Source organism: Choloepus didactylus, chromosome 4 (genome assembly GCF_015220235.1).
Source record: "Choloepus didactylus isolate mChoDid1 chromosome 4, mChoDid1.pri, whole genome shotgun sequence".
Taxonomy (NCBI): domain Eukaryota; kingdom Metazoa; phylum Chordata; class Mammalia; order Pilosa; family Megalonychidae; genus Choloepus; species Choloepus didactylus.
In genome coordinates this window covers 120248034-120270964 of record NC_051310.1, presented here as the reverse complement: position 1 = coordinate 120270964, position 22931 = coordinate 120248034, and the positions used below count along the sequence as shown (strand labels likewise).

General features: G+C 41.2%; 1 protein-coding gene across 1 annotated transcript in view; it reads right to left on the bottom strand.

Moving 5' to 3' along the window:
- The window catches only part of MYO1E (myosin IE), a 209927-nt gene that overhangs the window by 124418 nt on the left and 62578 nt on the right, over nucleotides 1-22931 (bottom strand). Inside the window, exons 2-3 of the mRNA XM_037833824.1 lie at nucleotides 6689-6832; nucleotides 20-109 (exon numbers count right to left, since the gene is read on the bottom strand). Coding sequence (XP_037689752.1) covers nucleotides 20-109; nucleotides 6689-6832 — 234 coding nt within the window. The remainder of the gene's footprint in view (nucleotides 1-19; nucleotides 110-6688; nucleotides 6833-22931) is intronic.

Genomic DNA, 22931 nt, shown 5'->3' with positions numbered 1-22931 from the left:
TTTATGGCACGTAACTTACCGCTCCTTGGTACATTTCAATTTCCTTTTCTCCAAAATATGGCATCTGCTTGAAAGGGTTGACTGAGATTAATACAGATCCTATATATGTCTGAATTTAAATCCAGTTAAGGTCCATCATTAATCTTCATAGCTACACATTTTTCAAATTAAATAACCAGACGTTAGCAAGGATTCGTAATTATTGCCCAAATACAAAACTCATGTCCTTGTTTTCTGAAAGATCACAAATAAAGACACAAGCAATTATCTAACTAGCTCAGGTTTTGTTCCTCTTTGGGAAGAGGAATGAATTTAATCACCAGGGTGCTACAAAAATAAATCATTATTTTAAATGAATTGAAGCACATTCTTTCAAGACTGGTGATATGTATGGCTAGGAGAAAACAGAACAGCAGAAATGGCCAAGGAATGAAAAGAGCAGTTATCACTACTCTTCTCAAATGGTATGTATTTTTCTCTTGGAACTTTCATATCTCTTAAGGATACTAAAATCATATTCATTTACTCATTTAATAAATGGAGGGATATAGTATGAACTAAGTATAGTCATGCCCTCCAGAATGGGCATACATAGATGAGGTTTAGTGGAAGAACATACTATTTTTACTCAAGGAATCCAGGAAGGCTTCTCAGAAGAAGCAATGTTTATGTTGGGACTTGAAAGTTTTATACAGCACATTTTAACATTGCCAAAATTAATGAAATGTCATCATAAAACAAAAATATATTGTCATTGCCATTTATTCATTCAATGATCAATTAATTTGAATTGATCATTAATCAAATTAATGATCAATTTATATGCTAGGCACCTTTGTAGATGCTGGGGATACAATAGTGAACAAAAAAGACAATAAATAAAACTCCCTGCCCTCATGGAGGAAAAAAAACCTCATAAACACAAACACACCCAAAATTATTTCAGTCAATGATCTCAAAATTGTTAGAAATTTTATGTTTAAAGATGTAAAACTTTAAGATTTCCTCTCCCAAGGAGACATTTATATATTGGGTAAAAAGGACTTGTGCTTCAGAGCAGCTCAATATGTCTGATCACAATGCCTGGCTCCCCAAAGCCAGCTCCACTCTGACCTTGGGCAAGTCACCATCTCTAAGGCCTGGCTAATGGATGATGGGGATAAAACAGGACCTAATTTACAAGCTTGTTATGAGAATTAAATGAAATAATCAATATAAAATGCTTATTTAGCACAGTGTCTACCACATAATATAGTCTATTTCCTTAACTGATATACCCCAACCTGCATGGTTTCGATGTATTTATATCTCTAAAATTGCAATGTGTGTTTCAATCAAGGTGTCTGCGTTTCGATGAGACAGCAGCATTGTAATTACTGAATACAAATGAGCTGTGTGTGGGATTGATGGCATAATTTTTTTCAAAATAATATTTATAGACGAACGTGAGAATGCAGAGGGTCTTGGTTGCTATTTTGCTTCCTTTTTCATTGACCAGAAGGTCTTCAGACTTGGAAGGGTTGAACATGAACTGGTAGTAGAGAGGTGAGGTGGTTTTAAGAGCACAGCCAGCTAGAAGGAGATGTGGATGAGACAGAGAATCAAAAGGAAAGGTCACTAAAGATCATGGAAGAGGGGCCAAAAGTCCGGAGATTGGCAAATGTAGCTCCAATTGCCAAAGTCAGGTGCAGCCAACAATGTCACAGTGTCAGTGGCCCACTTTTTTTGAGGTAAAATTTAGAACAAATTATTACACAGACAAGAGATGTTCATGATGCTTGAGTCAAGACTCAATATGTTGATAAAATACAGAAGGCCCAGTTAAGTTTAAAGTTCAGATAAACAATAAATTATTTTTTTCAGTATAAGTATGTCCCAGATAAGTATGTCCCATGCAATATCTGGCACATTCTCAGACAAAAAGAAATTATTTGTTGTTAATCTGAAACTCATATTTAACTAGGAGTCCTGTATTTCATCTGGCAACCCTAAACTGGCAATGCAAGGATGGAATGCAGGGTGTGGTTCTTTGAATACTCAAAGTATAACTCCCTTAGTTGGATTAATTTTAGTATCCCTGGCACATGGTGGGGACATAATCAAAAGTGAATCAATGAGATATGCTCTTTATTCTGATTCTCATGCTTAACAAATATACTGTTTTTTATGGTTAATCCAATTTTAAGAAATACAGCTATAACTATCCTATAACTTTCCCCAGGTAAAAACTTGGGAAAATTAGAGCCTTTCATGGATAAGGGTGTTCCTTAACTTAGTTATAAAAATATAGGCTGTTAATGCCACCTTGTCCTAGACAAACTGATCACTGCATACAAAGCTACCCTGATGACCCAAGCCAAAGGTATCTCCCATCAATCCATTACCTGATAAGGAGACACTCAGAGAAAAAGACCTCTTTTGGAATATTCTAGGCCAATCCTGAATCAATGACTCACGTTAGAATGAAGAAGGAAAACTGTAGCTGCTCCCCCAAACTGCTGGTTCTCAAGGGCAATATTATTTGGGAGGATTCCTGAAAAATAAAATTTGGTTTGAAATGAGTAATGTGGCCTATTTCTAAACTAAGTAGCTAGAAACTTGCCTAAATCTGAAAACTGAGCCAAGAGATTTTAATTTAGAATTAGAAGCAAAGCAACAAACATATATTAGTTATTTTAGGTGAAAGAGGATTTGGCCTAATTCTTTGGCATTTTCCACCTGGCTGGGTCTGCAGAGACCTCAGCTATTTCGTTGATAGCTCAGGTCTCCTACTTCCCCAGTTAGCTCAATCACTCCCACTCTCTACTACATAATTCAGGTGTGCCTTTGGAAAAAGCTATCCACATAATTGTCTCTGCCCACATAATCTTTGGCTGAGAAGGTGTGGCCTAAGGTAAAATTTCAAAATACTGTATATGGAGATACAAGACTATAATACCAAAATTAGAAAAAAAATAAAATAAATACTGTCTTCTATGAAAATGAGAGACAGACGCGAGCCAACAGTTGATCACTTAGTTGGTTGGTTCCCAAATGTTTGTCCTGCATCTATAAAAATCTGTATTATAACAAGAATGGCTGCTATAATCTGCAGCAAGAATGACAGAAAAAGAAACATTGCACTGAATTTTTCATAAAGCTCATTTCATTCAACATAAAGGATTGTCCTTTGTTGTTAGATTATTTCTTTTCGACTTTTTGTTGTTAAAATCTCTCTTCTGAAACGTAACCGCAGTGGGTCTTCCGTATGTTTGTTTTCAATGGTCTTATTAGCAAACTAAGATTTTAACTCAAAAAAAAAAAAAAAATCATTTTAGTTGTCAGTAGAGTCCTCCAAACTGCCCACCCTGATCTAATGGCTTTATCATGAGCTGCAGGGAAGTCAGGGCACTTGCTCGGAGAACTGTCCAGCAGGAACTTGAGCTCTCAGCTCTGGGCGTCAGACGCACGCTCGACTCACCACCGCGAGCAGCATCCGAAAAAGGAAACGGCAGCCCGCCAACCCTCCCTCGGAGTATCGCCACTGCCCTGCACTCGGGAGGATCTGGCACAAAAGTCTCAACTTCTAATTCAAGGAGTTGAAATGCCAAATGCATTTGAGTATGGTCTTTGAGTAGAAACAAGTTTAGAGCAAGTAGGGCCAAATGAGCACCAAGCGCTTCGCATAAGGAGCTATTATTGTCCTCCGCCAAGTTGGCTAGAAATGTGTCTGGCCAAGCACGAGATAAAAGTGCAGTGTTTTCCTCATATACTTTACACTGTAATTGTGAGAAGTATGGCAACATTCAAAAAAATTTACAGTAAAGTAATCCTTCCTTATCTTAGGACAAATAGCTGGAAAATACTGGTTTTTATTGGTTAAAAAATGTCAGCGTTTTCTAAGTAATTTTTTTTTCTAATGCAGCACAAAAAAATGTGCATCCTTCCTGGAGGCATTAACAATTGATTGTTCCAAACGCTGACCTTCAATACAAGAAAATGTGCTGGAATTAGATATAGAAGAGGTAAAATGAGCAATTTTGTATCTTAATGTGAAATCAAATCTTGAAATCCAGTCTCTTCTTGCCTTAATTCTTAAGCTTAGGAGGGAGGCAGGGAGGGAGGGGGGAGAGGGGGGAGGGGGAAAAACCTTATTTAAATACTGCTATGCTGGCATAATACTCCCTTAACATTGAAGTGATAAAAGAGGCTTTATCTCAAATCAGAGGAAAAGATTTGCAGCCAAACTCTTGGTATTGTTTCATAAACATCCAAGGGAGCCATCAAGCTTCCTCAAAGCTGAAAGCTATTTTGTGCTACTGATGGAAAGCACATTTCTGCTGGGCTTCCCATATATTGAGTGGGTAGAGGTTTCTAAAACATAAAGTCATAAGTGGTCAAGTACCTCATTTCCTTAGTTGAATACATGATTAGTCAGTCATTGATTCAAAGGCATTAATTCAAAGGTGCATTATCAGCCCCCTCTGTGTGAGTCATTTAAAAATTCTGTTTTCTGAATTTAAAAAGCGAGCCTTGATAGTCAACAAATCTTCAATGAACACTTAATACCATGCACTATGCCAAGAATTATGCAGGAAACAGAGAAACACATGATGCAGGATGATGCCATTTTCATGAAAATTAGCAACAAGAAGAAAGCACTTATATATGCATGTCCTATGTGGTTAAATCGATTTACACCAATAGCTTAAAAGGAAATATCCCTGGGGGCTGGGATTCCAGGTAATTTTAATCTACTCCCTTTTGTTTGACTGTATCTTATAAACTATGTTACATGAACTGTACTGCTTTCATAATAAAGGATTTTTTTAAATTTTGTTTTTTCAAGAAGATAGATAAGACGCAGTCCTTGCCCTCAAGGAGATTCCCACGCTTTAGGGATAAACAATCTTTAAGGGGAGGAGTGAGGCCCTCAAGATTGACAATGGATAACTGCTGGCAACTTCTGACATCATTGTTTTCCTTTCTTTTTCCAGCTCATCAAAAACCATGCTTCCATGTAAATAATGTAATAAGTTGAGCCTACTTTCCGAGAACATTCTAATAATTAGCTCAACTATGTTCAGTGGAAATTAGACTTTTATGGGCTTGTCAATAGCCAATCCCAATCCTCCTTTTCAAACAGTTTCTGCAGTAAAATGCCTTTGAATTTCCAATTCCACTTTTACAACCAAATTTTTGGAATATAACTCAGAATAAGGGAGGAACTAACACACCTGCTTTAGTGTATGATAATAAACTTTTTCTGTGAAGGGCCAGATTGTAATTAGTTTAGGCTCTGTGGACCACATGGTCTGTTGCAATTCCCCAGCTCTGCCATTGCAGCATGAAAGCAACCACAACACGTAAACGAATAGGCATGGCCGTGCTCCAATAAAACTTGTTATAAAATGGGTGATGGGCAGGATTTTGTCTGCTGGCAGTAGGTAGCTACTCCTGATCCAGATGCTATTATAATGTAGCTAACAAATCCAAATATATGTTAAAAGCAGGGATTTAGGTACTTTACCCAGATATTTGCTAAAACTCCTTTATGGTATGTAAGAGACAGCACAGGAATGGTCAGAATGGTCCCGGTGCCTTGGAATACTGTTAGTAATTAGGATTGCTCAATAAATACTGTTTAATAAATAACACAGACTTGTGGTGGGACAGGCAGTCCCTGCGAAAAGTATTGTTGCACAGGTTTGGGTACTTCTAACTAAATGCCAAAATGAGCAGTATAAATAATAAACATCAGAACCTGCAGATGGGGAACAATTTATCCTGTAACCCATGTAGGACTCTGGGAGACATTTGGGTTAAAATCTGAAATGTATGTCACATCAGTAGCAAAGACTTCAACTTTTAAAAGTCCATCAATGGCTTCATACCATCAGACGTCACCCACAGCATCAAAGATAAACTTTCTGTTACTACCATATAGATTTTACACAAATCTTTGCATGCCTATGACTAACTCTACAATAACTCCACTAAGAAATCCTCACGTAGTTGCAGTAAACTCCTGAATCCTGTAAGAACTTCAGCAAATATTGCAGTTCCCTGCTTGTAACGAAGTCAACATACATTTGAACCAAATTTCCATGCTGAATTTTTAAAGCCCTGTGAAAAAAAAAATGGCATCTGGCAAGTTAAATTTGAAATGTAAAGAACAACTCAAGAATGTCAGGTATTTTCAAAAGTTGATCTTCACTTCTCATGTTTCTGTTAGAAAACATAAGAATGCAGAAAAACTGGTAAAATTGCAATTTTTTTCCATGAATAATCTTTCCTAAAACCTTTTAAGTCTGGACTTGAATGTTTTGCAGTCAGGAGGCATCACCAACAGAAATTTCTCTGCAAACCAAGATTTTTCTCTAGAAACAGCAGCAGTATCAGGTCCCCCGTGTGTGGCCAGAGCACGTCAAAGATACAGTGTCATAGATTAAAATAGCCAATGACTGGCTGCACCTTGACTTTTGTGAAATGCCAGGAAAATAATTTAGTATCATCTCTGCCCTTCCCCAAGCCTGAAGCACGTGAGAGAAAAGTACAAATCCTCATTCAGACATGGTGAAAATGTCATGGGCACTTCACGTCAGTTGAGAATTTCAGGTGGATCTCCTTACGTGAGGAATATAACTACATTTTACCATGGACCTTGTCATACAGCTGAGAAATTTCCAAGGAAGCCAATAAAGGATACAAAAATGTAGTCATCCATGTATCTCTTCTTTAGATTCTCCACGATGGCGTTCTCCGTGATCTTTGAAAGCAGCACCATGTCGTCCACACCGCTGTGCTTGACATTGTGGCTCTGCCAGTGATACCGGTAGGCACCCTTGCTGCCCTGCAAACATAAAACGCACACTAATGAGGACAGTTTATTTTCTCCTGGATTAAAAAAAAAAAAAAAGCACCCTTTTCCTGAGTCTTCCTCAAATAAAGCACAGCAGAAGGAATGGCAGACAGGAAAAGGTTTTGATAGCAATAGACCTGGATTCAAGTTTTGGCTTGACTACCCACGATAAGTGAAGTGGGGAGAAGTTACCCAAGCCCTTTGGGTCACTTCCCCTTCTGTTTTCTCATCTGTTAAATGAGAGAACTAAGACCCCACTCATAGAGTTGCTGTGAAGATTAAATAAAGTAACATTATGTAAAGCGCCTACCAGTATCATAACATAACACCATAAATGATTGTCTCTGACAGGTCCTTCAACCTTATTGTTTTGTAGAATTTATCATGAAAATAAACAATGAAACAGAGACGTCTAGACTTGTTTTGTAAGTTATATGATGGAATTCGGAAGTGGAAAGAATATGTTTCCCACAATAGCTAGGTCACATGGTCATGACTTCTCAAGTCATCTAAATCATTTTCTGCCATAAACTTATTGGTGCCAGTGTAATTCAGGCCTCCATATTCAAAAGATAAGTTACATTTTGATGACTGATCCCTGCTATACTAAAGAGGAAGTGGACAGGATGGATTAAAAAGGATCACAGAACATGCAAGTGGACTGGAAGATGTCATCTGGCCCCATGGCCTCCTTAGATGGATGAAGCTTTGGCCCTGGTCTGTTTATTGGGTTTAAAACATTCGGGGCAGCCTCTGAACACCCTGTGGTCTGCAGGGCTTCCTTTCATTTGATGTTTCCATGGGGTGGGGTGGGGTCGGGGATGGGGGGTGGGGAGCATGTGGTCAGCTATACGCCAAGTTCTGGGGGTGGGGGTGGGGAGGCATGGGAGCACTGTGGGTGGCTGCACTTGGGGAGCTGAGAGTCCAGCCCATTGACAGACACCCAGGTAACGATGGAGAAAAATGTACAATGTGCCAACAACAGCTGATACATAAACACACAGGAAATGGGTGCAATCAGAGGAGGAGTGACTCCTTTGTTCTGAGAGAGACAGAATTGACTTCCCAGAGAAAGTGTCATTCAAAGTGGATCTAAAACATCTTTCAATTTTCCAGGGGAAACTAGAGGAGGGACAACATTCACTATAAACTATACTCAATGGGGCAAAAATGCTAATACATGGGAAATAATGGCAAATATCTCATGACAAGATATTGGAAGACTCTCTCTTCCCTTCAAACACTTCATGTACCCTTCTGGAAGAGTCAAGCACTATGCAACTGTGTGTGTGAGTGGCAGGGGTGGAGGTGAACTGAGCAGACTGGGAGTTCACTACAGCTTGAGGGACTTTGGGCAAAGAAATAATTCACAGTGAGGGTAATCTAGAAAGTCCACCTGCTCAGACATCAAAACTAGAATGTGAAAGGGACATAGGAGGCTCTTCAAGAAAAGGGGGAAGTGGATGGAAACAAGATGGATACCCTTTTAAATTTCATTGATTTAAATGGTTAAATTGTTTAATGTTTTCTCTGTGGGACATACAGAGGCTCTGGGAAAAGCAATCTTTAAAAATCAGCCAAGACTGTGTCTCTCTAAGCCACCTCGGCAGATGAACTCACTGACCACTCTGCTACGTGGGACCTGACTCCCAGGGGTGTAAATCCCCCTGGCAATGCAGGATATGACTCCTGGGGATGAATCTCGACCCGGCATCGTGGGATTGAGAAAATCTTCTTGACCAAAAGGGGGAAAAGAGATGAACAAAATAAGATTCCAGTGGCTGAGAGATTTCAAATGGAGCAGAGTGGTCACCCTGGAGGGTATTCTTATATGCTACATAGATATCCTTTTTCAGTCTTTAGTGTGTTGGAATGGCTAGAGGGAAATACCTGGGGCTGTCAGACTGCAATCCAGTGACCTTGATTCTTGAAGATGATTGTATAACTATGTAGATTGCATAGTGTGACTGTGTGGCTGTGAAAACCTTGTGGCTCACACTCCCTTTATTCAGTGTATGGACAGATGAGTAGAAAATGGGGACAAAAATTAAAGGAAAAATAGGGTGGGATGGGAGGGGTGGAATGTTTTAGGTGTTCTTTTTTACTTTTATTTTTATTTTTATTTTTATTTGAAGTAAGGAAAATGTTCAAAAATTGATTCTGGTGATGAATGCACAACTATATGATGTGCTGTGAATAACTGTACACTGTGGATGACTGTAGATACCCTACAGTCATCCATAGTGAATATATCTCAATAAAACTATATTTTAAAAAACTCTAAAAAAAAAAAAAGAAAGAAAGAAATTTTTTAAAAAATTAGCCAAGAAGTCAGCACCATAGGAAAAGCCAATGCCCAACGCCATGTGCCCAAGCTTGGGAAGGGAAGGGGTCTGGACGGTTTCCTGCCTGTGCTGTCTTGCAGAGGGAAACTGTCCTATGATATATTTGGCTTTCTCAGAACCACATGCAGGACCAATTCTACAAAAGTACCTCAGACCTCGCTTCTCCTTCCTCTTGTGGCAAAGCAGAAAGAGAAGGAAAACACAGGCTGCAGCATGACTCACTGGATTTCCATCGAATGCCCACAATCTACTGCCAACAAGATCAAGAGGCCTTGGGAACTCCTCCTCAGCACTTGCCCAGCTTGGTTATTCTTTCTGGGTGCCCACTAAAGTTACCTTTCATAGAAAATTAAGGACCCACTGAAGAGCTGGCCAATTTTTCCTGGTATGTTTATTCATTTATTTATTATTTATTACACCCATAGATGTCCACCTAGTTTAAAAGGCCAAAATGTTATTTTCCTCTTTTAAAAACTTAAGCACAGTTGAACAAAACAGAAAGGCTCTTAATAAGCTGCTATTTAACTCCTAGAAAGGGCAAGAAAAGGAGGGACTTTGTGTCATAGTGTCTGTTTTTATATTGATCCACAGAAACTGCCTTCTCAAGGTAGCCCAAGGCTGCCTTGGTGTCCAAACAGACTGTCTTTTCTCTGTCTCATCTCAGAGGCTGTTTCCTCCTCCCTTGAATAGCACTCCTTGTGGAATTCACTGATTCTCTCCTTCCAAAGCTTACTCAACACCGAAGATTCCCTCCCCAAGTCTCCAGGCCTCTTCTTTCACTCAGGTTCCAGTTCCTTATCTACAGCTGGATAAGGAACTAGTCGTGTGACTAAGCAGAAATTATGTATGAGGGAACGAACTGTATTGATTTGTGGAGGTTTTGTTTAATCTTCCAAACAACCCTTTGAGAGAGGGGTTAACATTTCCATACTACATAGAAGGAAACCGAGATCTTCCAACGAGTGAATAACAAAGGCAAGATTTAAACTGAAATCTTGCATCTAAACCGGCTTCCTTTACACCTTCTCCCTCGTGACCTACTGGATATCTCCACCCCCTGATTTAAGATGGCAATAGAATGACTATTGCCAAAACTGGACTCATCATTAAAAAGACACTCATTTTCCAATCTTTGTTAATGACCACCTTCTCTTAGCATCAAAGACAAAAACAGCATTATTTTTTACTTAACACATTTCCTATATCAAGCGGGTCACAAAGCTAAATCTCTCTCCTCTCACTCCCTTCTTTCCTCCCTCTCATAGGCAATTAAACATGCTACGTGTGTTAGCTCATCTAGCCTTCATCATCATCCTGCATACTATGTATTAATATCTCTATTTTACTGATGAAAAAAACTCTGTAAATTGCCCAAGATCTTCTAATTTTAACTTCTCTGTTTTTTATTGCCACTTATTATTGCCTTTCTCCTCCTCCCCCACCTCACATGAAGTATTCAGAAGGGCAGGAGCAGTTCAGAGCCTTTGGGGTAAGACTGACCCATCCAGGGCAAGGCTCGGAATCCCTGCAGTTGGTAAATGACAGCCAGCCTCCTGCTGGGGCTGAGAAGTTCTACCAGAGGCTGAAAACATCATCATGGTAGTTGGAAACCAAACATGGATGCAGAGGCTCTCATCTCAGCCCAGGGAAGCTTAAAATCCCCCCACAGTGAAGCAGAAAAAGTGATTACTGTAGGACCACAGAGTTTGCTAAGGGCAAGACCTCTGAGACTTTCCCAGAAATATTTCTTGGAACAACAGTAAGTGAACAACATGGTGGAAAATGGTTATCATTTACAACCCTTAAACAATGCCCTTGGAAGCATTCGGACCACAGACTGCTGTCCCGTAAAGTGAGAATGTGGATTACAGTTGTGCACTAATGCCCTGGAACACCTGCTTCCCCTGTGCACCCCTCTCTGAGGACAGGGTGAGGACCGGGTACCGCCCAGCTGCAGGGATGGGGCCTTCTCCATCTGCATGAGGAGGGCCACTTCTCTCAGATGGCAACAGGCCCTACTTATCAGGCTGTCACCTTGACAAGAGTCAGCTTCCTTCCCTCCTGGGGACTTCTTTTTGGGTGGGTAAGTCCTTTTTGCTTCCCCAATTAAAAGTGGTAACCCTTTCAACAAGTAGGGGTCAGCCAGGTACTTCAGTCCCCAACTGGCCTCGACGTGTGCGGCATCACTGTGCAAAGGGAGGAATATAACAGCTGACATAATAGCTGAAAACTAAACATTTAAAACGATAATAAGATAATAAATGTTGCTGTTAGTATTGACAGATGTTAAAAAATTGTGAGGGCGCTATTTCTCATTAGATAAGAAATGAGTGCAGACTTTCTCTAATCCAAATTTAATGTTTGATTAGATTTATCAAAAAGCAATTGATTTACCCAGTTGTGTGGATTCTAGAAAAGTGGGGTATGCCCACATCCACACAATGGCATGATTTTTTCCCCACACTGAGGCACAATCACAGGAGCTCCTAACCAGAGAAGGACCTCAGCTGACAGATTTTAAAAGGTGGAGCAACGTCTGACTGGTGTGTGTTTAGCAGAGTGGGGACTAGGAGGAGCAAAGTCCACAAAGCCAGGGATTATTCTCTCCCTGAAAACCTACCTCCACTGCACAGGGAAGACAGCCCCAGTGTAGCCCTTATCGGCTGCAGGAGCGGTTCTGCAAACCCTCACACTAGGTCCTGGTGAGCATTTTCCTTCTCTGGTTCATCCAGGAGAAAGGAGGAGATCACAAGCTGGGTAACTACAGCTTCAGATGCCCAAAAAAGGGAGGCCATCAAATGAGCCCCATAAATACAATGGGCCCAGTGTTGGGCAAGGCCTGGGGGGACGGTGTGATCATAAATACCCTTACACTCTTCTAAGGAGTAAACTGCACAGTATTTTTAGAGAGCAATTTGGAAATAGATATTAAAATTTCAGACACATGGACAATATGTAAACAGTTAACTAAATTAAAATAAAAGTCACATCCTCATTGATCTGGCAATTATTTTTCCAGAATTCACTTCAAGATGAGTTGGCAAAAGTATGCCAAGATATACGTACAAGGTTGTTCGTGGCAGCGAAGTTCATAAGAGGGAAAACTGGAAACATCGTTAGGGGACTGCTTGGAATATGGCACACCCCATGAAGGAGTACTACGCAGCTGTTAAAAGGAATCTGCATGGGCTGATGGAAAGATCTTCAGGATACACTGTTGGATGAAAAAAGCAATTGATATGTGGAACAAAAAGCATTTGTTTAAAATTTTAAAAGGGCATGTTTGTTAGAATTGTTTTCTTGAAGGAGACACAAGGTTTGGGGAGAAGGAAGACCTTTACTTCCCATTTTATACTTTTCTGCGCAGTTTACTTTTCTTTTTTTTTTTTTTACCATGTGCATGTGTTAGCAAAATGTAAAAAGGAATAGAAACATTGAAAACAATGTCTATACAATGGAGCCTCTTCTGGGACAGTGTTGGGCACTGACTGGGCTCTGTAAGGCCTCCAGATTCTTCATCTAAGATGGTTCTGTGCTGATTCTAGGTTTGAAAGGTGGGTTGGGAGATGCCGCCTTCATGACAAGATATTATCTTTTCTCGGACATTTATACAGTCCTTGGGCACAACAGATCAGCAGATCCAATTTCCAGAAAACCTGGGCCTAGAATGTTCTCAACATTTTAGGGGCATCTCCAGGAGAAGCAGATCAATCGTATTCTTATTGTGAACTTAGCTTGTTTTTTAATGGGAATTTTCTGTCCCAGTGAGTCATAACAGGAAAGGAGTAAAATGATTTAAAACTTTTAATTGACAGCCTGAGAATTCTACCTTTTGCACTTCTGCTATAAGACTGGAATGAAACACTTCCATTTCAAATGACAGACAAATCAATCTTAAATATTTGTCTGCTGTATGCAAAGCACCATAAACCAGCACTGGGCTTATGGATATATTTCAACTTTATGGAATTCATATCCCCCAGTGATTTGATGATGTGAAGATGTGTATTTGAAGCAAGCATGTGTGTGCTGGACTGCAGTGTGCAGAGTACAAGGAAGAAGTGTCTCTAGAAGAATCTTAATGGAGGCAGACAGCAGCCAACAAACCAACCCCTCCCCACTTGACCCTGGGTAACTAGCAATAACAGTTATTTAGACATTTACTGAAATATGTGCCAATGCTTTACATGAACTCATTTAATTCCCACAACACCTGCAAAACACAGGTTTTATAATCCCTATGTTCCTATTTTACAGATGGGAAAATGAGGTGTGGGGTTGCCAAGGCCACACTCTTTCCAAATGCACCAGGTTGCCTCTGCTTGACGGGAAAAATACAATGGGCGGATGGACGGTGGGCACACAAGGGGGTAGCTCAATGGATATGGGAGATGTCCTCATAATGTCCCAGTAATGAAACTAAATAAAATAATGGTGCATCTTACAACCAGAAGCATCTTAGGTTTGATGAATTATGGCACAAAACATTTACTGTGGGTCAGGCACTGTTCTAAGTACTTTATAACTATTAAGTCATTGTTTAATATCATCAGATATAAAATTTTATACTTATTTTAATCATTCTGGAAGCATCTGCATGGTGTTCTACCATATACTAATCTTACTTCAGGACCTGTTTTTACTGGTTTTACTGATGAGATTGTTGATGTCCGGTTTTAGAGGCTCTGTCGAAAATTTTGTAGCTGCCATGACTCCATCCCACTTCCTCTTTCCCTACCCCAGCCCCCCCACGACCCCATGATGAGCAAGGTCTTTAATAATTTCCTCTTCAATTTGTGAAGGCATCAGTATCTACATTCAGGTTTGTGTCTCTTCCTTATTGATAGTTTGAAGCAGGAAGTGCCCACTCCCACTGCGATATGTCTACCCTGGGGATTATGGTGATTTCTGACTTTTATTCTGTAGGCCACACCCCAATGTTTCCCAAACCCTAGTCATTTTCAACTGTTTTTACAATTTTTCTAATTCCAAGTTCCATCAGTCCCATTGCTTCACATTTTTCTATAAACCAACTGTCCTTTCTAATTTGGCTTAATCCTAAACAATAATCTCCATAAAATCACCAGTTTGGCATGTTGGTTTCATTTCTTCAATATGTGTAAAAAAATAATGAAGCCACATGTTTTCAAAAACCATCATTTGGCCCACAGTCCACACATGGGACGCCCCATTATCTCCGGGGTCCAATTTCGAGTCTGCCCATTGAGAATTTAATTGGTTTCTGATCTTTTTCCCAGACATGCTTTTCTCTGCTCTGGAAAATCTCACATAGCAAGACCAGAGCCCCGCTTTGTGAAGTTAGCAGGTGAGAGACTAGGTTTTGTTTTTACAAGAAGAAACTGCTCTGCATCGTGTTCCCAGTTCTCTGCACTAGCCATCAGGGATCCCAAGATCCCTCTGTTAGTTCCCTCCCCTAGAACACCTCAAGACCCCAGGGCAAGCCAGCAGCGGGATGTGTCTTGAGGCTGGGGAGGAAATTCTCTTGGGTAATTCTTCATTCTTTCTCTGTAGGGAAACACCTATTATCAGCACTGATCGGTCCTACAGCAGTGTCTCTCTCCCCTCTAGCGACAGAGGCCCTTTGAAAGCCCCCCTTTATTTGGGATAGATTTCAACACCTCACACAATTTGGGTGCCCAGAGCCCTAGGCTCCTCCTGATTCATCCCAGGCAGCCAGGCTCTCAGAGAACCTGCAGGGCATCGTCCCCCCACCCCAATTCCTCACCCCCGCAATGCTAGGCAAAGGCTCCGGCTGCAGCTCCCCTGGCCCTGCCACCGGGAGCAGCTGAGACCCCTGGAAGATGCACAGTCAGGGGACACTGGCCGTCCTTGCAAGCCTGGTCTGGAACCCCTCAAGTCCATCCTCCACAGGGCAGCAAGTCATCTATCTAAAGCTCCCCTGATCTGGCCCCTTGTCCATCTCTAACCCATCTCTTAAGCCCCCCTTTCCCCTGACTTTGAAGCTCCCCCAATCCAGGCACACTGCGCTGGGCTTTGCTTTTGTGCTTCTGGGGGATGACGGGGTGGGGAGGAGGAAGCAGGGGCTTCAGCACCTATGTTCACACTGTCCCCCCTTGCTTGGAATATTCTTCCACATGCTCCCCACCCCATCTCCCCTCCCCCTCCCCCGCAGTAATTGCCATCCAGCTCAGCCCAGGTATCATCTTCTCCAGGAAGCCCCCTCCTCTCACAACCCTTAGTAAAGGGCAGTATCTGGATCCCCTGAGCAACTCTCAGCTCCTAGAACACAGGAACTGGGTCTTAAGTACCACTGTCCCCCAGGGCCTAGAACATCGTAGGTGCCCACTAAATAGTTGCTGAATTAATGATGTAGAATAGAAAATATTCTTCTCACATAAAAGTGAATTCTTATTACATTTCGGACGCTGTTCCAAACATTTTACATATAACCTACTCGATCCTCAAAAGAGGACGCCCAGCTCCAGAATCTCTGCACTAAGGTAGTGTGCAAAGAATAATGCCTGAGCTAACAGTAAATGTGATATACTGCATGGTGACTACCTGCCGTTTCTTGTTTGACAAAAGTAAACAAGAAGCACCACGTGGTATGTTGGTCTGTGTACAAAGCACTGCAGCTAGGAGACGACAGGGGTGACTGGCTCGTTACTCCTGGCACTAGAGGAAGAAAGCTCAGGGCCTGGAATCTGCCTGGAGAGCAGGTCTGCTCACGCCGGGTCCCAGCAAGTGGGCCAGTGCCAGGGGCACATCAGTGCTCAGCCAGGACCAGCTCCAGGAACCAGCTCCGGGCCACTTGGGCTCATTCTCAGGACTTCTTCGAAGTAGGTGTATCACACCGTGGCTGCTGTCAGTGGGGTAACAGGGGTCCTGGGCCCAGAGCCTGCCCCAAGGAAGAAGTGCCCAAAGCTTTCCTGCTGTCCCAGCCACAGCCTAGGAGGGCACAGGGAAGAAAATCCACCCCCGACCTCCAAAGACAGCTTTCCATTTCAAGCTACAGAATAACACCAACCACACAAGGTTGAAATCCCTTTCTATGACATATAGTCATTTTACTTCTGCCCCTGTTTGTATTTTAATCAATCAAATGACAAAAGAGTCACCCTGATGTCAGTCTATCTTTTCAGCTGTGGCTATGCTGCTTTGATAAAACCTTCTATTTTTAAATAAATAAAAGAAGTATTTCACAATCCCTCAAGGGACTCCCTGTCATCACTCCTGTTTTCGGGCTTTGGGGAATGCAATTCGTTTTGCTAATCCAGGACTTGCAGAGAGCCGACAGACTTGGATACAAGCTGTAGCTCTCATTCACCTCTGTGACCACAGGCAAGGCCAGTCTCATGGAATTTACTTCTTCACAATGAAGGTAATCTATTAAATGTGTGCCTGATGTGATTTTGTTTGTACATGTCTGTCGACAGGACTTCTCATTATTAGGTTCACAAACCAGCAAAACAAAGCAAAAAAATGCCTATCAAGCTATGTGTCCTAATTTTTGGTTTGAAAATTACAGTCTCTGAGCCAAGGAAGGTGCTCAGTAAGTTTCATTAATTGAAATGAGAAGCCAACATGATGAAGCAGGCAGAAGACCAGCCAGAAGCATGGGCACCACTGGCTATCGTTCATTTTATTCACTGAAAGAGAAATAAAAACAGGAAGGTAATTGGACAATTTCTTGTCACAGAAAATGAACCATTGCTGTATACCATGGAAAAAAGAAATCTTAATTTAAAAACTTTCTGAGGAAAAAGAAAAATATGCAAAGAGTTGATATCAACCTGTTTAAAAACAGACTCTCAGGACTTAATACATTCACAGCATCTCTTCTATATTGACTGCAAAATATGCATTATTCATAGGTAATGCAAAATTGTGGAAGCAAGGCCAATACGAGATAATCAACTCAAATTTTATGGTTTTCTTAGATCATTTAATTTTTCTGAAAAACGAACCCTTTCAGACATATCTGAATGAGAACTGAAAAGAAAGAAAGGTTTGTAAGGCTGAAGGAATTCTTTTCTTAACAGCATTTTTAAAACGCCAGTGTGGCAACACCGACAGGGCATAAAGAACAGGATTTTAAGAAGAGGTGAAACAGGTAAGGAGTTGATCTACCATCTCCCACTGGGGTGCTATGTTGGAGAGGGTGGGTCAGGATTAGGGATGTCTCAGGAGCAGGAGCAGCCTCTGTCATGGCTTTGTTCTGGGGCTGCTCCTGGAATAGAAGCCAAATTCAGAGGCCAGGGGCTTCCCGAGCACCAGTGTCACTAGCCAATGGTGGACCAAGAAATACAGAAGCAAGACATGCCCTCCCCACCTCCTGTTTCTGGCACGGGCGCATCTGGACCCTTCGTCTGGCCTGACCAATGCCACATGGACAATGTCAATGTCATGTGGATGCCATGTTCCTCTAGGGGCAAAATATGGCCATAAAGCCTTCAGTGAGAGAGCTGAAAGAGACCTGCGTATCAGATCCAGAGGGACCCTGGGCCATGGAGGTCTAAGGGCTGGCTGCCTGGCAGGAGTGGCAGAGACGAGGGTCCTGTGGGCACATCTCAAGAGGAGCAGACACTGGGGCAGTCACTAGTAAACATTGTCAGCCCATCCAGCAGGCTCAGGACAGCTCAGTGCGTGAGGATAACACTGGTCCCATCCTCCTCACTCCCTTCCATCACCTGGCAGAGGACCCAGGACCACTTTGCCTTTATTCTCACCATCCATACCTTAGGCTTCATGTGTGGTACCTGAATAAAAAAGGGGGGCTGGGTTCAGGGAACTTAGAAGGTGGGGGTGGGGTGGGGTGGGAGACCAAGAATCTAGTATAAACTTGAGCATAACTCAGTTAAAAGCCCTAGGGGTAGACAGGAAGCCAGGCATCTGTCCTCTGGTGCCTCTGTTACCGGTTGATCTCTCAGGAGCCACACCCCGAGTCCAGTTTACAGAAGGCCAGGACTGGGCTGGTGGGCGGGGATGGGTGAGGTGAGGGTGCAGCAAGCTGACACATGAATTTGTTCTTATATTTACGCATCCCCTGCCTACAGAAGTTCCAAGGAACCCTCACCCCTGACCTATAGTTGCTGTGCCTTTCCTCCCCCAAGTTTTGGGGATGAATTTGCAGTAAAAGCAATTTGGAGGATCAGCATGAGCTCACCATGATCTTGTCTTTCTTTATTAGGTTCTTCTAGGTTTTAGGGAGGCCCCAAACAGGTGAACTGTGCCCTCCTTTAGCCAACTTAAATCCTTACAAAAGGTTCAACTGCAAGCAAATACAGATTTTTCTTTTTTTTTTTTTTAAATACAGAAATCAGTCAAGAAGATAGGGAAGAGTTAGCCAGAGGGAAAGAAACCTCTCCGGGGATTGGGATTCTAACTGAATAAGACATCTGAAAAGACCCTTAAGGAAGCGCCATGTTTCAAGGACATTTAGTAAAAAGCAGCACTGAGAGGATTCCAATGACAGTCTCCGCAAGTTATATAACCTTTCTAAGCCTCAGTTTCTTTCTCTGTAAAAGGGGCTTATTATAGTATTGACTATTCTGGGCTATTGAAATGCAGGGAAAGTTCATATTACACCATCTGGCTCACAGTGAGTGCTAAGCAAAGATTTGTGCAAGTTGTTAATAATAATAATAAGAGAACTGAAGATACTGAGTCAGTGATATTGCTCTGATTGGATAGCTGCTGTTTCAAGAAATTGAGCACTGTCATGTCCTCTGGCTGAATAAGAAGATAACAGCAGTCAGAGTCAATGAATAAATATAGAAGCTGTAAGAGTGGCTGAAATCTGTGTGAGCAGAGGGAGTGATAGAAAGCAGGCACCTTTCTTCATTAACTTTGAAAACTTGAGCTCATTCTATAAATCATGTGAACTTCATTTTCCCACCTGTTACCTGAGAAGATACCACCCTCCACTACCTCACAGAAGTTTCACGATGCTTGAAAGACGTGTAATCATATGTTCTGAAAACTGCATCATGAGATATAAATGTGAAACATTTGAACACAGGACTCTGAGAACTGGTGTCCACTACAGCAGAGAAGACATAGTGGTAATTTAATAGCAAAACTAAAAAGGAAGCAAACAACTAAGAAGTATAGTAAACACCGTCTTAAATAACAGACTGATGTCTTAGAGGCAAAAAATGAAGAAATACAAGGTGCTATTTGGATGCTTACCACAATCAAATTAATCTACACATTTAAATATTTTAAATTTCTCAAATAATAAGCATTGTTATTTGTGAACCTTGACCCTCTGGCAATTGGACTACAGGAGGGCACTAGTGTCAATTCAAATAGTAAATATTGGAAAAAATTAATTTCTTCTTAGCTTTTTATATAAAAATAAATATAAATACAAGTGTTAATATTTTATTTCCCGTGGGTTGTTTTGCATACAGAGGTCCATAAACCCCACTTTGGGGGTCAATTTCCTAGAACCCCTTGCTTCCACCCAGGATACAGCTGTATGGAAAAGGAAAAAAAAAAAAAGAGCAAGGCATTAGCTTAAAACTCAGAAGTCAGTTTGTAAAGGAGAAAGGCAATTTCCAGAAGGCAGAGGAATTAAAAAGCTGTCTGTAATCTAACTAGAGACCTCTGGCTGAAGAATTTCACCATGTTCCTTCCACTAGGAACTTTCTCCTGCTTGCATCACATAAAATGAAAACCAAACACAAGCTAACCATGTCTGATGTGATTATCAGGCATGGGTGGGTCACACCAACTTAAAACTCACAATTGGACTTTCCACAGAAAAATCAAAGATGCTTTTGGTGACAGCCACTCATTTTTCTTTGTATTCTGAGACATATAACGCAGCAGCATCAAAAGGGCAATCCATATCATCAAGAGGTGTGCTCTACAATGTTTAGGAACGGGGAGAAGGCATCACATTTCTTGAGCACCTACTATGTGCCAGATACTATATTAGCTGCTGTGCATACATTGTTTCATTTGGCCTCAAAAGAATTCTAGAGCTGAGCTCTTTGTATATAACCTGGTCAGCCCCTGGAACTGAGTAACTGTGTGACATATGTGTGACACCTGAAACCCAGAGCTAGAGCTCGGCAGCTATGAATGTCAGTATTATAGGATACAGCAACTGTTAAAAAGCTTAAAAAGAATTCAGACCTCAATTAGAGATATGAATGAAGCAGATCTGGTTAGGACAGGACTCTGAGAACTGGTGTCCACTACAGCAGAGAAGACATAGTGGTAATTTAATAGCAAATCAGGCCAAAGGGTAAAGGATGATATTGACTATGTTTTAATATTTCAACTTCTGGTGTGAGACCAAGGAAAGAGATGTTTCTTTGGTGCAGGATCTATATTTTCTGCAGCACACTAAATAATTTAACTTGTACAGTCAGTTTATTCGAACACCATGATTACATGGAACTCTGAATAGGAAGTGAGATCTGGTAAGTTTGTACAGGTTGGTATGAAATCCTGATACAGCCCAAAGTAATTTGGGCAGAGAATAAAAATGTATTTGTGGGGTGTGCTGGTTTGGATATTTTATGTCCACCAAAACGCCATGCTCTTTAATGCGATTTTGTGGGGGCAGATGTATTAGTGTTGGTTAGGTTGAAACCTTTGATTGAGTGTTTCCATGGAGATATGACTCAATCAACTGTGGGTGAAATGTTTGATTAAATTATTTCCATGGAGATATGGACCACACCCATTCAGGGTGGGTCTTGATTTTATCACTGGAGTCCTATAAAAGAGCTCACAAACAGAAGGACCTCAGAGCAACTGAGAATGACATTTTTGGAGAGCAGCTTAGAGAGACATTTTAGAGATGACTGTTGAAAGCAGACTTTTGCTAACGCTTCGGAGATGCTAGCACAGAGTTTGTGCCAGAGAAGCTAAGAGAGGACAAAACACCCCAAGAGGTACATTCTGAAGAATGCACAGGAGCTGAGAAGGGAGATGGAACACAACCCAGGATCAGCAGACACCAGCCACGTGCCATCCCAGCTAACAGAGGTTTTTTGGACGCAATCGGCCTTCCTTCACTGAAGGTATACTTGTGTTAATTCGGACATTTTCATGGCCTTCAGACTAACTTTGTAACCAAATAAACCCCCTTTATAAAAGCCAATGCATAAAGGTAGCATTAGCAAACCAGAATACAGCCCCCCCTCCAAGGAATTGGGGAAAAATGTGGAAATATTGGACTTCTCCACCTGGGTTATTACTCATATTCTCACAAACATTGAGGACTACCAATTTAGTAGGCTGAGACTTTGATCTTGGGGCTTACTCTTGTGAAGCTTGTTACTGCAAAGGAGAGGCTGAGCCTACTTACAATTGTGCCTAAGAGTCTCCCCTACAAAGCCTCTTTGTTGCTCACCTGTGGCCTCTCTCTCTCTAAGCCCACGTGGCAAGTAGACTCACTGCCCTCCCCCCTATGCCCCCTTATTTATTTATTTATTTTTGGAGTAAGGAAATGTTCAAAAATTGATTGTGGTGATGAATGTGCAACTATATGATGGTACTGTGATCAATTGATTGTACACTGGGTGATTTTATGGTATGTGAATATATTTTAATAAAACTGAATTAAAAAAAATAATTCTAGAAATAGGTAGTTACTGGGATCCCATTTAACAGGTAAGAACATTGAGTCAGAGAGACACAGAGAGCGACTCCCAGGGGTGTAAATCTGGCAACGCGAGACATGACCTGGCATCATGAGATTGAGAAAATCTTCTTGACCAAAAGAAGGAAGCAAAATGAAACAAAATAAAGTTTCAGTGGCTGAGAGATTTCAAAGGAACTCGAGAGATCACTCTGGAGGGCATTCTTTTGCGCTATGTAGATATCCCTTTTTAGTTTTTAGCGTATTGGAATAGCTAGAAGGAAATACCTGAAACTGCTGAAATGCAACCTAGTAGCCTTGATTCTTGAAGACGATTGTATAACTATGTAGCTTACATGGTGTGACTGTGTGATTGTGAAAACCTTGTGGCAAAAATAGGGTGGGATGGAAGGGATGGAATGCTGTAGGTGTTTTTTACTTTTATTTTTATTCTTATTTATTTATTTATTTTTGGAGTAAGGAAATGTTCAAAAATTGTGGTGATGAATGCACAACTATATGATGGTACTGTGATCAATTGATTGTACACTGGGTGATTGTATGGTATGTGAATATATTTTAATAAAACCGAATTCAAAAAAAATAATTCTAGAAATAGGTAGGTACTGGGATCCCATTTAACAGGTAAGAACATTGAGTCAGAGAGACACAGAGAGCGAGCTAGTGAGTTATGAATCCAGTTTGTATTCAGGCTTTAGAAACCCACTGTTGGATTGAGAATATCTTCTTGGCCAAAAGGGGGATGCAAAATGAAATGAAATAGTTTCAGTGGCTGAGAGATTTCAAATAGAGTCAAGAGGTCACTTGGTGGACATTATTACGCAGTATAGAGATGACACTTTTTAGGTTTTAATGTATTGGAATAGCTAGAAGTAAATACCTGAAACTACCAAACTCCAACCCAGTAGTCTGGACTCTTGAAGATGATTGTATAACAATGTAGCTTACATGAGGTGACAGGGTGATTGTGAAAGCCTTGTGGCTCACACTCCTTTTATCTAGTGTATGGATGGATGAGTAGAAAAATGGGGACAAAAACTAAATGAAAAATAGGGTGGGATGGGGGATGATTTGGGTGTTCTTTTTACTTTTATTTTTTATTCTTATTCTGATTCTGATTCTTTCTGGTGTAAGGAAAATG